Below are 15,533 nucleotides of genomic sequence, written 5' to 3'. Positions count from 1 at the left end.
ACAATCGCATTCTTTTCAGATAACTTGCCTGCCATTGGACGATAACCGTCCCATTGTTGGCCGCGTTTAATATAATTCAAATCACATGATTTACTGATAACGATCTGCCACAAATTACACATATCTTGATGTTTATATTGCCGATGATGTTTGCGCAGTCCGTTTCCAAAATTAATTGCACGCAATTCATGTTATCTTTACGCGGAATCATTATTATGATATCATACATCACATTCACAACACTTAATGCATTTTAAATGTTGTAATTATAACTTAAAAATTTGGTTTATGAATAAAATTCACACGGCAATATTATGGTTCGTTTAGCTTTTGATTCAAAAATCGGTCATGTTGCTGATTTAGGTGATATTTTATGGTACTATTCTAATTCTTTTGTACAACTTCAGAACAAAATGAAGATTAAAAATATTGCTATCTCTTTCTCTCGTATGAAGTTGAGAAGGAAGGGTTAGAAATGTTTCTAAATTGTCATATATTTTAATATACGAAATTGTGATTACTTTTAATATAACAAGACGTTATTTGTATTTGTCGGAGATGTAAGATATTTATTATTACGCGATTATTTCTCAGATTCGGGCAAAATTCAGAATACGTAGCTGTGCCAAATACGAGCACTTTATTGGATTGTGTTACTGTACAGCGCCCGGTAATCTTGAGAGAAATTTCAAAAATCGTCCTCGGTCTTCGTTCCGAATACTAATGATCAAGCATCAATTGATTTATATTGGAGCTTGTGTGGACTATATTTGTTGAGTTATATAATAAATAAGACATTTATATTTATGTATCTGTTTTTCTTTAACTGATAAATTTCTACTTAATCACAAATGCCTTGATCATTTCGGTTATACATTATTTGGTAGGGCTTTTCTGCTTTGTGCAAGTTCGTCTGGATAGCTATCATCCTAATATCATATAACATTTTATCGTCAAGCAGCAATACTTATTGTTGCATTTTAATTTGTAGGGAGTCAAATTTACATACTTTTAATTTTTTTGTAATGGACAAGCGGTTCATCCTAACATAAGTACCAATCCTTACTAGGTTTTGGTTCCTAACCTGTTATAGATTAAGTAATGTATGTAACACAACAATAACATCCTGTAAATTTTTCACTGCTGGGCTATGGCGTCCTCTCCCTTTTGAGGAGAAGGTTCGGAACATGTTCAACCACGCTGTTCAAATGCGGGTTGGTGGAATACACATTTGGCTGAATTTCTATGAAATTAGACACATACAGGTGTCTTCATGATGTTTTCCTTGACCGCCGAGCAAGAGATGAAGTGTAAACACAAATTAAGCGCATGAATATTCAGTGGTGATTGCCTGGGTTTGAACCAGCAATCATCAGTTAAGTTGCACGCGTTCTAACCATTGGGCCATCTCGGCTGTGTAACATAACCAACATATATATTTAAAAAAGATAATATAGTTGTAGATGTACTCGTATAGGGCACACACACGCTTTACCCAAGATTGGAGGCATATTGACAATGTATGTAATATTACAATGCTTATGTCTATGGACGATTGCGACCAAGTACCATCGGATGGATGTAAAGTCTAGATATATTTCTAAACTCAAAAAGAACGCATTGTATTTTTTAAGTTTAGAAAAACTGTTTGTCATTGGACTTCGTTTTATGTTTATAAAATTGTGATCATTTTATAATTTTGTAACATCTCTCCTTTTTGCCTTGACTGGTGACAGAAGGGGTGGTTCCTGTTTTGCTCAAAGGATCGAAATTGTTATCAAAGGGGGAAATGCTGCTAGCATTCTAAGCGGTCAAGACTTGTACAATAACTATTTTGATTTATTTATGGCTTAACGTTTTATTTACATAATCTTTATGTAAATAAATCATTATTTTTATATGTTTATTTATTTTATCAAGAAGAAAAAGCTTTTCTAGTGATAAAACCGCTTATTAGTAATTAAACTTCTATACCCACCTACTTTTATATATTCCAATATATATCTTTGTACTCGTATATATAAAATTCGTCTTTACGTGTGTAACTGAAAGACTGAACATCTCGACTGATTATCTATTATGAAAAATTTTATAGTCCTGACACGCACTACATTACAATAGTACTACGTCGGAATAGTTACTTATATTTTTTATAGAATTTCATTAGTTATTAAATCAGTTGAAAAATAAACACTATGACTTTATTATATTATAAGAATCAGAAGTAGTAATTTATTAAAAAAACAATCTACCGAAAAAACACTCTTATTTTACGTTTTATCAAAATAAAGAATTTAACAATAACTTTTATAAACTAGCTGACATTAATAACAATTAGCGAAATACTAATTATCTAACGTGCCGACAGCATGACGACCGTCTAGCGCGAGATGATAAGTGGACTCTAGTCTTTTTTTTATTTTGTGTGAAGTATTGCTGTTGGCCCTACTGACGCTGCAAAGGCGTCCCCGGTCTTTCGGGCGAGAACTTATGTCCCTGAGGTTGAGCGCGGGGCTCGGATTTAAATTTAAAGTTCGTCCTGAGGGTGTCTTCTATAAGATCGCACCTCGGCTCAGAACGAAGTCGGTGGGGAATGAATCTAAGCACTGATTGAATTTACTGACGTCTCGGCCGCCTCCGAGATGTCGCTAATCTGGATCCTCGTTTCCGCCGGCGGAGACGCTGTGAGTTTGAGGTAGTGAGGTAGAAGTGTAGTGTGGTAGTTTTCCCTACAAATGGCTCGTTTGCGATAGTGAAGCTATTGTCTACGTCGTTCAGGACGTGCATTTGTCGCCTGAGTCTATCTGGAAAATTACCTCTACGAGAGGTACTGACATGAGTGAGCAATCAGTGGATTGCTGTGTTGTTAAGCTCTCTCAAAATATGCCGTCGATACTACTTTGAGATGCTTCGCGATCGAATCGAGACTCTAGTCTACGAATCATAGACCTTATACAGCCTGTAGCAGTTAGGCTGGTGTGGTAGGGATGACACTCCTTACTATATTTAATGGGATGAAATGAAGTTTAATAAATTAATTTTGTCAATGTAATGGAAATAACCATTTGTTCGTTTCAATTCATATGAAGACCAGCACGTTACTGTGCAAACACACGTACACTGTTTATTTCTTTATTTTTATTTCCAATAGAACTTCAAATACGACACGACCGGTCAGCTTTAAGGCAAAAGACAGATGCTTTCCGAAGCGCGGAAATTTAAATACTTCGATTATCCGGACTGCTACTGAAAAAGTTAAGATGCAGGAAACCAAGTAACAAACATGGATTTGAATACAGATTTGAATTCGAGATTTGCAGCTCTTTAAGCCAGCCACTAGCCAATTATGTTCAAAATAAAATATAAGAAACGTACGTCTTTTATATATACTACACTTATCATCAATAAAGATAATCACCATTATCTAAGTCTAATATATCTTGTCATTATAAAGAACCTTACATATAAGGTATAACACGCATTAATAACTTTTGTAGGGTCTACTTACATGACAGTTTTTATTGTAAAATATCGATGAGGGCCCTTAGGGAGTAAGACCGATTGCTGTGACGTGACGACTAACGGCATGACGATTTCTTATACCCCCTTGTGTATCTGACGGGCACACTTCATTGATACATTTCATAAAAATACTCAGAAATATATATTAATGAAACTCGTGAGGTTTTATTTCATCTTATTTCAAGACGTATAATGTCGGACAAAGGCCGCCCACAAGGATATCCACAGCCGGTCTACGCTATCCGCATTCACTGTCTTGAAAGGAAACATCGATTATAGTCCTTTCGATTGCTCTTTGGGTAACTTCGAGTCTTTTTATGTTGCGCTTAGGTCTTACTAATGGAACAGAGACGTGGTATCTTGACCATAACTCGTCACTGGAAACCCACACTGGGCGACGACTTTCCACTTGAAATACTCTGGTGTTTGGGACGAAAAGATGTTTCGTAGCTTCCCAAACGCCGCCCAGTGGAGTTGGATATTGAATTCTTTGTCAAAGTTGTGCCTACCTAGCGGGAGGTTCTATCCTAGGTAAATATAATCGACAGCAACAACGAGTGCAGAGTCTCCAGTTTATTTATTTGATTAATTTATACATTTTACTATCAATAGCTTAATAGGGATTCTTACAAAAATTCCGCGTTGGATACATTTATTTACAGGTAAGGCTATATACAACAACTTAATAACTATATTATTGAAATTCAAAGTGAGTTCCCCAAAACAATAAAAAATAAGTTAAAAAAACAACCTCACTTATTTATCTTAACCATCGTTACGTTGCGAAAATATGTTTACTTTTAGTTTTTATTATTTATGTTATTAATAGCAGATAATTCTCAATTACAACTTGCAAGTTTCCAGTTTTCCATCATAGCTGTCAATGTCTGTATAGAACAAACTAACACACGTGCAAAACTTGAATATAAAACTTTGTCTAGTTTCAAAGCAACTTTATTCTGAAATATTAATCCGAGATCAGAGCCGAGTTAGACCACTGACTAGATCACGATTTAAACTGAAGATTGCACGATTCAAATCTAGTCGATTTGTTGTCTTAATTTGTTTATAATCAACATCATACTTGCCTGTGAAGAATCTGAAAGTATTTGTCGAAAATTTCTGGTGAAGCGTATTTGATGAAGCTCTAAAACATATTTCAGCGCAGAGTCTCTGCCGTGGGATTTTACAGGCTGTTGCTATTAATCAAAAGTTGTGTTTTGTTTAACGACAAAGACGATATAAATAATATCACCTCGCACCATTAACTGGGTTGTATGTCGTTAAAAAAGAAAAGAAAGATGTAAAAGAAGGAAATTATCATTTCGTTTGTATTTTTCTCATTCGTCATTTATAAACTGTTTTAAAAAAAAATCTCTTTGTTTGGGAAATGGAAAGAATAATCCCTTTTCTTTCTTTTTGGTTACATTTAAATTTATAGCTGGTTATTTTTATCATACATATTACCTATACATATAACATTGGAGTGCCTGTTTGTAATACTGAAATAATCTCTTTATTCTAAATTAATACGTATGATTACACGGTACATATACAAAATATCATGTAATCTGTCTGTTTGTCTATTTGGTCTGGCTAATCTCTGGAAAGGCTGGACCGATTTTGACGGGACTTTCAATGGGCGAAAACTGATGACCTAAGGAGTAGCTTATGCTGCAACAATATTTTTTGTTTTTAAACTCAATCGCGGGCCCAACTGTCCTACCATTGAATAATTTATTTGAATTACGAAATATAATTTTTATTTATTTGATGGTTAAAAAAAATAATTTTCAATTTAAAGTATAGGTACCGTAATTTTTATTCATATATCTTATCAGTTAGGCTGATAACTTTAATAATATTATTGACATAATTAATGTGTATAGTTGTAATATCGCATGCAATGCGTAAAACATATTTGTTTTTTTCTAAATCGAGAAGTATAATTGAAACCAACATCAATCTTATTTTTTGTAAAACTTATACCCCTAAAACATTAGTGTATTTTCATTAATCAAAATACTCTTTATTGTACACCAGTAAATAAATCACATAGACACGTTTAGGGAAGATGTACAAGAGGTGGCCTCTTCCAGGCAACCTTGAGGTAGAGGAAAACAGATATAGAAAGAGGTTCATTAGTATATAAAGGTGGATCAGATATCATAATATAGAACTGAACGTAGATATCTCCATTTATATTTGACCACCATTTAAACCATGAAATATGACACATAATCTCATGATTTTCTTTATTGATACAAAAATATTCTCGTTGGAGTGTTTGCCGTTGCTGTCATGCACACGAAGAAATTTAATTATGTTCGTTTGTTTTAGTTTTTTTTAGTGTGACTAATTATATAAACGATATATCTGGAAATATAAGTAATGTCTGACCTAATTCGAGACTTGGCTAGCTCGACATATTGATAAAATAATCTTGATCGTAAACAGGGGTGCTTCGACCATCATGGTCTGAAGAGTAACAGCGGTTTAGTGTGGTTTAACATGAATTAGGTATCGTACGACACAACATAGATGTAGCATCGGCAAAATTCATAAAACCGATTACATCCGAATTAAGTACATTATAAAAATTATGAATATTTTTTCTTCTGTGAATATGATCTTTACACAAACGTAATAACTTGTAATTTCCTATAACCTAATACATTCGTCAATTTGACACGTCGATTTAAATGCACTTGCTCTCTCGGGTTCAACTACGGGACAGCGCGGCAGGGAGCAATTTCTATTGGTTGTATAAATCGGCAGTAATCGTTTTTATTGAATTTGCCGATGCTACATCTAGGTTGTTTCGTACTATACACCGTGCATAGTGATCGACGAAGTACTCGTCAAACTGCACCTGAGCAAAAACTAATGAAAGTCGACTATAGTTCTATAGAATACAATAATTATACTATTGTAATGTACCAATGTAATAACAGTAAAAACCTATACATTTGCATGAAAATAATCTACTTAATCGATTAGGTCAGTGGTTAGAACATAAATCTTAACCGAAGTGGGGGTTCGAAAGCAAGCACTACTGAATATTTATGCGCTTAATTTGTGCATATTGCTTTAATTCTACCCCTTAAGGATAGGACGCCTAAGCCCAGCGGTAGACAATTTAGTCTTTTGAAAATAAATACCTTTGAACACTATTACTTATTTATGTTACTGTAAGCTTACACTGAGTAGCTACCAACTGTTATGCTTTACATAAAAATATACTCATATATTGGAAGTTATATATGAGTGTAATAAATTTAGTATTAAAACAAAAAAAATATTGTTTTATTATTATTTTTCAATAAATTTTAGCATAATTAATAAATATGTTCCATTTATATGTTCGAAACATTCTCCTCAAAGGGAGAGAGGCCTTAGCCCGGCTGTGGGAAATTTACAGGTTGTTTTTGTTTTTGGTATATATTGCAAAGAATTCTTTTAGATTGTATAAGTTGTGTAATATCCAGTTGTGTAATTTCCACTAAACATTTAAATTATACATGTTTTAAATTACATTGTGTCTGAAATATTTTTAAACAAAAAATAAGATGGATAGCCCAACGTATATATTCTAATCACTTTAGCATGAGTACATTTCGATGCAGAGTCAGTATTTTCAATAAATAATTATATTTTGTTGAAAATCTAGACACGTGGTAGCGTGTCAGCTAAGTTCAGGTAACAGAATTGGCGAGCAGCACTGTGTGTAATATTAAAAGAATCATTTGGAACCACTTTTGACCCCTCATAACTCAAAAATTCTTTGACACAAAAGTGTCAAATATGGTTTTATATTCAATCTGCAAGATACATATGTGCTCCATTTTTCTAACACTATAGAAGATATTCGAGTCTAAACACATGAAATAGAAAAAAATATCGTTTGAAACAAAAATATTTAATTTTCGCAGTTAAAATTATAGCAAAATATTAACATATAAAAAATAAAACTTTCTTGGATTAAGAAAAAGACCAAAACGAAAAATATTCTATGTTTGTATGAAAGCAAAAACAGTGACAAGAGCAGATTTATATTGCAACAAGCTTATTAAAGCAAAACATTAATTATATCGGCCACTGGGAATTTTCCAAATCGATAAAATTAATAATCCTAACAAATCCATAATCTGTGTAAATATTCGGAAACGGATATCGATAAAAAAGACTAGAATGAATCACGGTTTAAGGAGTTAGATATATGTATACAAGTATATATCGTCACAAAATTATAAAGTCAGATATTATAGGTATATTTATTAATGCTAGATTTGCGTGCGGCTTCACTCGCGTTTTGTGCCAATCTTTGTCTAATTAAAAAAGACAGTAATTAGCAAATAGTTATATCACGTACAATTTACACCATATATTTATAAATTATAGCCTATGTCTTTTACATACATACGCTTAATAATTGTTAAGTTTTTTAAATCCATTACGTAATTTTTTTGCCATAGAGTAATATATATATCATTGTATATACAAACAAACGAACATCCATAAAAAATCAACTTTCGCTATACCGTTTAATTCCAGGTACAATTTGAAGAGTTAGAGAAAATTTATGATACGTAAATGGGTGGATACGTAATGGGTTTTTTCATTAAATCGTATTGATATATTATAGTAATTAATAAAATGGATTATCTTTTAACAGCTTAGTAAATGTTAGTGATACGAGTCAATTTTGGTTTATATAAAGAGTCTCGAGTAGTTATAGCCCTAAGTTCTAATTGTCACATAAAACAATGCGTGCTGTCTTTATTTTGGCCCTTGGCCTCGCGTTGGCCGTGGGTGAGTTATTTAGCTCTCTAACTAAGTAGAAATAAAATTATCTGAAACAGACGTGGCTACGTCATTAATAGACCATGTTCATGTTGAAGTTAATCATTATATAAAGGTTAAAATATCCCTTATGTTTTTTGTGTAACATAGACAGGTGACTTAAAGATGCAAATAGCTACCGGATAGTAAGGGTAATCCGGAGGGTAAGGTATAGTAATCACCAGTTCCCATAGATACTAACACCGTATAAAAATGACAATTCCCTACATCGCCTATGCGCCACTAATAATGGGAACTATTATGGTACGGTAAGGTAGTAATATGTAAGGAGTGCTGCATTATTCAATTGTTTGTAATATGCATTTTCAGCCAGCACTACTGCTAAAAGAATCATTGGAGGTTCTGTGACATCGATCGATCGGTACCCATTTGCTGCCGCTATGCTGCGTTCACCCTCAGGCACTGGAACGTTCTGGCAGGCTTGTGGTGGTTCTATTATAAATAACAGAGCAGTTCTCACTGCTGCCCATTGTTTCAAGTGAGTATATTTTAAATTAGAAAATTGTACATACATAGACCCTCTGTTTATTGAGAGTATTATCAAAAGAATGAGTTCCCGAAATAATCATCATAGTCCTTTACTTCCATACAACATACATACTTTACACATACATCCTTATAAAGTCGTTTCATTTTTCTGCAGTAAGATTTGTATTTTATCGACATTGCCAAATAAACATTACTTCTCAAATGTTTTTACATATACATAGTATTTTTGTATTTTAATTGCAGTTTCTTCGTTTGAATCTATAAAATCTTAATAATATAATATTTACAATTTCATTTTTGTATTAATATACAAAATTACTGTTAATTGTTTTAGCTGGGAACCTTTTACTAATCAGTGGCGCATACGAGTTGGCTCCACCAATGCTAACAGCGGTGGTGTTGTGTTTACTACTAACATCATCATCAACCACCCCAGCTACAATAGATTTACCCTTGATTATGATGTCGCAGTCGTAAGAGTTAACGGGGTGTTCTCTTTTAACAATAACGTGCGTCCGGGCAGCATCGCAGGCCCTAATTACGATGTGGCTGACAATCAGGCCGTGTGGGCCATCGGATGGGGACTTATTGATGTAAGTTTTATATTAACTTCTTGTACTTATTACCTAGTTTTATATGTAGGTAGGTGGGGCATTTTGCTTTTTTTTTGGATATTTAGTAGGTACCACCCGCTCATCAGACACTCTATCACAAAACAGCAATTCTTAGTATGGCTTAAACGCTTATATAATGCCCATATTGGATTCGACAAACGCACACACGTCGTGCTAGAGTTGGTTACAGACTTTATTCAAAATTTATGGACACATTTTCCCCTGTATTGTTACAACAGTGTGAATTCTTTCAGAAACACACTGTTGTGTCAATATAGGCAAATGCTCTCGATTAGAAACCGCTTCAACGTTTGATGACTGCCTAATATAATGTGTTTAAATAATTAAATTATGAAAAATCTTTCAGTTGAATGGACCACCTTCCGAACAGCTTCGTCATGTCCAAGTTTGGACGGTTAACCAGGAAATCTGTAGAAGCCGTTATGCCATGATAGGACGCGTCATCACTGACAGCATGTTGTGCTCTGGTTGGCTCGATGTCGGCGGTCGCGACCAATGCCTGGGCGACTCAGGGGGTCCTCTCCTACACAACGACGTTATCGTCGGCGTTTGCTCTTGGGGAGAGGAGTGTGCTTTACCTGAGTACCCCGGTGTCAACGGTCGCGTATCTCGGTTTTCTTCGTGGATTCAAAACAATGCCTAGTTTTATAATTAGAAATAGATATCAATTATTTTATAAAAACAATGTTTTTTTTTGGTTTAATGTAAAGTGTAAGTAGTATCGTTCTTTTTATAAATAAAAACACTGAAAATCTACAATACTCTAATAAATACGAGGCACATTTGAAAAATCTTCTTAGGATTTCTTTTATATTTTATATGTGATAATTATGGATTTATAGTATCTACTACCAAATTTTTTTTAATAGCCTGCTCAGGACTCATCTAATTGTAATGATCAAAAAATGTAGGTATTATTTTGTAAATTCTATGAACGCAAAAACAATTGTTTATTCTATTTCAATTATACTTTTAATATTGTTGAATAGCCAAGTGAGACCTTAGGCTACAATATATTTTCCTAATTTATGAGAAGAAATAATATTTTATGTAGTTATAAATACATTTCAGGACTGACCGTTGAACTTGGCACCCATTTAGATCTCACTAAGGTCTGAGATCCCAACAATTCGATTTTTCCATATTCTTCACTTATTTCCAAAACATTCAAAACGGATCGCAACGTTAAGCATTGCAGTTCAGTAAAGTCCATAAAAAACATTTGTCAATATGTCACGAAAGGCAGCGATATGGCGGTTTTTGGTATCGAATCCTCGAATACCAACTATGAAATTCCGCGCTATCAAATGGTCGTAAGAGCTGAAATGAAGCGATTTGGCGTATATCCGCATCCCTAATTCACGAACGTCATCCTACTGTTGTGCATTTGCTGGAACACCTGGAGAATGATCTATTGCGTTAATAAATACCCCCGGTACATTTTTTTCTCAAATATCTTCTATGCACAGATTTCGATCAGTTACGATTTTATTATATGTATTGATTTAGTCTTGATATAAGCAAAAATAAATGTCATGCTGATATTTGTTTTTTACTAGAATCAATTAATCCTATTAAATATACGATACGAGTCCGTTTTGATATATATAAAGAGTCTCGAGTAGTAGTAGTAGCACTAAAGTTGTAATTGTCACTTCAAAACAATGCGTGCTGTCTTTATTTTGGCCCTTGGCCTAGCAGTGGCCGTGGGTGAGTTAATTAGCTTTCTAAATAAGTAGAAATTAAATTATGTAAAACAGACGTGGCTTATTGATCGACCATGTTCATATTTAATTTAATCATTTCATAAAGGTTAAAATGCCCTGGAAGTTTTTTTTTGTCTGACATAGACTGCTGAATTAATTCAGTAGGTGCAAATAGACTACTGGATAGTAAGGGATCACCAGTGCCTATATACACTTTTACCGTATAAAAATTTGACTGCCAATGCGCCACTTATATTGGGAACTGTGATGGCAAGGTATGCCTGCAGTTACGACGCTTATTCATCTTTAAAACTGGAATACAATAATACTAAGTATAGATGTCTGGCGGTAGAATATATGATGAGTATACAAATCCTTACTTGGAAAAAGTATTGATTCAGGTTTTATAGTTCCTGCTATCCAAAACAACATAAAAAAAAACTATAATAATATTTTTGGAGTGCTGCATTATTCAAATGTATGTAATGTGCATTTTCAGCCAGCACTACTGCTAAAAGAATTATCGGAGGATCGGTGACATCGATCGATCGGTACCCATTTGGTGCCGCTTTAATTCGTTCATCCTCAGGCACTGGAACGTTCTGGCATACTTGTGGTGGTTCTATTATAAATAACAGAGCCGTTCTCAGTGCTGCCCATTGTTTCCAGTGAGTATATTTTGATTTAGAAAGTTAAATAATCACCTGCTGAATGAGTGTATTATCAAAAGAATGATGGCGATGTGAGGTGTTCAGGAGACATCCATGATTGTCAGGGACAAAGTCGTCATTCGATTTTTATGAAGAACGATCTGTATTTTATCGACAATGCCTCGACCACTATTATATCAGGATTTTTCTTGTCTCTCGCCATATGACCATAATATTAATGTTAAAAAGTAAACATTACTTCTTAAATGTTTTCACATATACATAGTACTGTTGTATTTTAATTGCAGTTTGATTGTGTGAGCCTATAACCTTAATTTAGGTTTAGACGTTTCTTAACTAGTCATGTATATTGTCATCAGAACAAAAGACAGGAAATTGGGTCTAATTAAGATATCAAGATTTTTTTGCATACATAGTTACAAGTGAAGCTACCAAAAGCGTGTTAATAAAATAATATATACACTCTCATTGTTGTATCTACACTCAAAATAACTATTATACCCTATCCAAAGTAACTGTTATTCGTTATAGCTTGCAACAAACAATGAATCAATGGCGTGTACGAGTTGGCTCCACCTATGCCAGCAGCGGTGGTGTTGTGCATACCACCAACATTTTCCTCATCCACCCCAGTTATGATAGATTTACAGTGGATTATGATGTCGCAATCTTAAGAATTAACGGGGAGTTCTCTTTTAACAACAACGTGCGTCCGGGCCGCATCGCGGGCCCTAACTACAATTTGGCTGACAACCAGGCCGTGTGGGCAATCGGATGGGGACTAATTGACGTAAGTTTTATATTAACTTCTTGTACTTATTTCCTCCTATAATAGTATGTATCTTAAACTATAGTATATGGACGTATGTAGTTAAGGTAGGAAGGTGGGGCTTTATGTCGATTCTTCTGGTTAGGTAGTAGGTACCACCCACTCATCACATACTCTATCACAAAACAGCAATACCTAGTAGTGCCTATATTTGATTTGACGAACAAAGGCACGTCGTGCTGTAGTTGGTTGCAGACGGTACCAAGTAATTTGTTACATCAGTTTTATTCGGACAAAGCTTTGTCCTTTTGAGCGGCAATATTGTTTTGATTCCGTTATTTTCGTAGCAAAGAAACTAAACTTGTGTCAAAACTTATTTCGAATCCGCGTAATACAAGTTTTACGATGGTCACGAGTTTAAATACCGATATTTTTCCAGATTTATTTATTAGCACTATTTTCACATTCATTTTATCCACTAGTTCGTGTTTTACAATACATCCCGTATTTTATATCTAAATTTAGCCTCTCACTCTCATTTTTTCCTAACTAATAAAATAAATATCACCAAACATTGCGGCCGCATTCGATTTCTTGACATTCTCTTTCTTACCGGCTAGTATCAGACAATCGGTCAGTATTAATCGTGAAAAATTAAAATATTACATTACAACATATTCTAAAAATTGTCAATATAATCAAATAATCGACATATTATTACCTAAATTATAGTTATACAATGTGTAACAAACAAAAAACTCTAACACAAGTGACTTTGCAAAGCTTCTTCTTTGTTTCTGAGTGATTTAATGTGACAAATTGTATCGTTATACACGGTAAAACTGAGTTTTTTATTCTAACTAAATTAGTGCTAAAATCTGGAGATGTTTTCTCTATGAAAAACTTCGATATCTGAAACATCAGGCTTTGATATGAGACATTGACTATAACATCCATAAAATTTTTGGAATTATTTTTTCCATGTATGTAAAAACAGTGTCAATTCTTTCAGAATCACAAAGAATTACACTGTTGTGTCAATGATTGCCTAACATAATGTGCTTAATATCAAATTACGAATAATCTTTTAGGTGAGTGGACCATCTTCCGAACAGCTTCGTCACGTTCAAATTTGGACGGTTAACCAGGAAATCTGCAGGAGCCGATATGCCATGATAGGACGCGTCATCACTGACAGCATGTTGTGCGCTGGTTGGCTGGATGTCGGCGGTCGCGACCAATGCCAGGGCGACTCAGGCGGTCCTCTCCTACATAACGACGTTATCGTCGGCATTTGCTCTTGGGGAGAGGAGTGTGCTTTGCCTTATTACCCTGGTGTCAATGGTCGTGTATCTCGCTTTTCTTCGTGGATTCAAAACAACGCCTAATTTTATTATTCGAAATAAATAAAAATACTTTTTTAAAAACAATGTTTTATTAAGTTTTTAATGTAAAGTGTTAGTAGTATCGTTCTTATATTAAATAAATGACACTGAAAATCTACATCAAAAATAAGAAAAACATTCGAAAAATCTTCGTAGGATTTCTTTTATTTAACAATTATGGGTTTATAGTACTATCAAATATGTTTTAAAATAGCCAGAAGCGATCGTTTAAGCCCGAAGCTGTACTCAAATCGCACATTATTGGTTACCAAAAATGCCATAAGTCAGAAGATATTTTACATCAAAGTCAGTTCAAGAAATCACGATCTCGTGATGAATGAGAAGATACATAATTGGGCTTTACTCTTGATCGAAGACATGTGTTACCTTATGTGCGGTAGTTTATTAGTTAGGTCAAGAATGCCAGCGCCAAATCGTGAAATGAATGTGATACTGGCAATGTTGGTTTGTATTTCTTGGATGCCCCTGGTGGAACTGGGAAGACATTAGTGATGTCATTACTTTTAGGCACTGTTCGTGTGAGATCCAACATTGCGATTGCAGTTGCTTTGTTAGAAGGATCCAGTACGGCTCATTCAGTATTGAAAAGCCGTTAAAGGTTCTCACTATTGAAGAACTCACATGTTCTTTTTCAATAAACTCCGCATTAGCAATAGCGCATAAACGTGCATTAGAAGCCCTTAACCGAAAATTGAAAGATCTACTCAATGACTCGATATTTTTTAGACGCGTAATGATTTTGTCGTCTGGCGATTTCTACCAAACACTGCCAGTAATTCCAAGATCAACGGTTGCCGACAAAATAAACGCTTGCCTCAAAATATTGGATCTATAGCGCTATGTGAAGAAACGAGAGTTGCATTGCTCAATGATACATATGCTAAAGATTTCTCTGAGCAATTTCTGGCTATAGGTAATAATTGAGTACCGGTCGACGAATCGAGCGAATTGATTTCTGTATCTTTGTCTCATCGAAAGACGAACTTATCCACAAAGTATTCCCAAATATCATTACTAACTACAAAAATAATGAATGGTTGAGCGAGCGTGCAATTATGGTGGCTAAGAATAAAGATGTATATGACCCAAACTACATAATTCAGAATGATATCATCGGAACAATGCATTTATTCAAATCAATTGACTGTGAAACAAATGAAGATGAAGCCACATACTATCCAATTGAATTTTTAAACTCCTTGGATGTGGCTGGCTTACCACCCCACAATTTACACCTGAAGGTTGGCTGCGTAGTAATCATGCTTTGAACCACCAAGACCTTCGACCAAGACTTTGTAACAATATGCGTTTGGTGGTAAGTAAATTGATGAAAAATGTGATTTACGCGACGATACTCAATGGATAATTCCGATGATCCCAACAGATTTGCGTTTGAATTTAAAATACTTCAATTTCCGATACATCTTGCATGTAACTCTGCCTCTAGGTCCCTCAAAAACGTGATTGCTAGG

General features: G+C 34.4%; 3 protein-coding genes across 7 annotated transcripts in view; 2 read left to right on the top strand and 1 right to left on the bottom strand.

Moving 5' to 3' along the window:
• Positions 1 to 15,533, bottom strand: part of LOC124539311 (solute carrier family 12 member 4) — a 448,925-nt gene that overhangs the window by 104,280 nt on the left and 329,112 nt on the right. The gene's annotated exons all lie outside the window — the stretch shown is intronic.
• On the top strand, positions 8,227 to 10,191 carry LOC124529570 (trypsin, alkaline A-like). Its single transcript, XM_047103379.1, has 4 exons — positions 8,227 to 8,334; positions 8,695 to 8,863; positions 9,209 to 9,467; positions 9,856 to 10,191. The coding sequence occupies exons 1-4, from the start codon at positions 8,289 to 8,291 to the stop codon at positions 10,150 to 10,152; spliced, it is 771 nt and encodes a 256-aa protein (XP_046959335.1). The 5' UTR covers positions 8,227 to 8,288; the 3' UTR covers positions 10,153 to 10,191.
• LOC124529644 (trypsin, alkaline A-like) lies at positions 11,088 to 14,082 on the top strand. Its single transcript, XM_047103508.1, has 4 exons — positions 11,088 to 11,219; positions 11,715 to 11,883; positions 12,418 to 12,676; positions 13,747 to 14,082. The coding sequence occupies exons 1-4, from the start codon at positions 11,174 to 11,176 to the stop codon at positions 14,041 to 14,043; spliced, it is 771 nt and encodes a 256-aa protein (XP_046959464.1). The 5' UTR covers positions 11,088 to 11,173; the 3' UTR covers positions 14,044 to 14,082.

This window comes from Vanessa cardui, chromosome 1 (assembly GCF_905220365.1).
Source record: "Vanessa cardui chromosome 1, ilVanCard2.1, whole genome shotgun sequence".
In the NCBI taxonomy this organism is placed as follows: Eukaryota; Metazoa; Arthropoda; class Insecta; order Lepidoptera; family Nymphalidae; genus Vanessa; species Vanessa cardui.
The sequence above is the reverse complement of the archived record's forward strand: the minus strand, read 5'-3'. Positions and strand labels throughout refer to the sequence as shown.

Excerpts from the sequence above, each read along its gene's own strand:
- LOC124529570 (XM_047103379.1), top strand. The coding sequence starts at position 8,289 with ATGCGTGCTGTCTTTATTTTGGCCCTTGGCCTCGCGTTGGCCGTGG. Across the intron at positions 8,335-8,694 it reads TGGCCTCGCGTTGGCCGTGG|CCAGCACTACTGCTAAAAGA; the intron begins GTGAGTTATTTA and ends ATGCATTTTCAG. Across the intron at positions 9,468-9,855 it reads TCGGATGGGGACTTATTGAT|TTGAATGGACCACCTTCCGA; the intron begins GTAAGTTTTATA and ends AAAATCTTTCAG.
- LOC124529644 (XM_047103508.1), top strand. The coding sequence starts at position 11,174 with ATGCGTGCTGTCTTTATTTTGGCCCTTGGCCTAGCAGTGGCCGTGG. Across the intron at positions 11,220-11,714 it reads TGGCCTAGCAGTGGCCGTGG|CCAGCACTACTGCTAAAAGA; the intron begins GTGAGTTAATTA and ends GTGCATTTTCAG. Across the intron at positions 12,677-13,746 it reads TCGGATGGGGACTAATTGAC|GTGAGTGGACCATCTTCCGA; the intron begins GTAAGTTTTATA and ends ATAATCTTTTAG.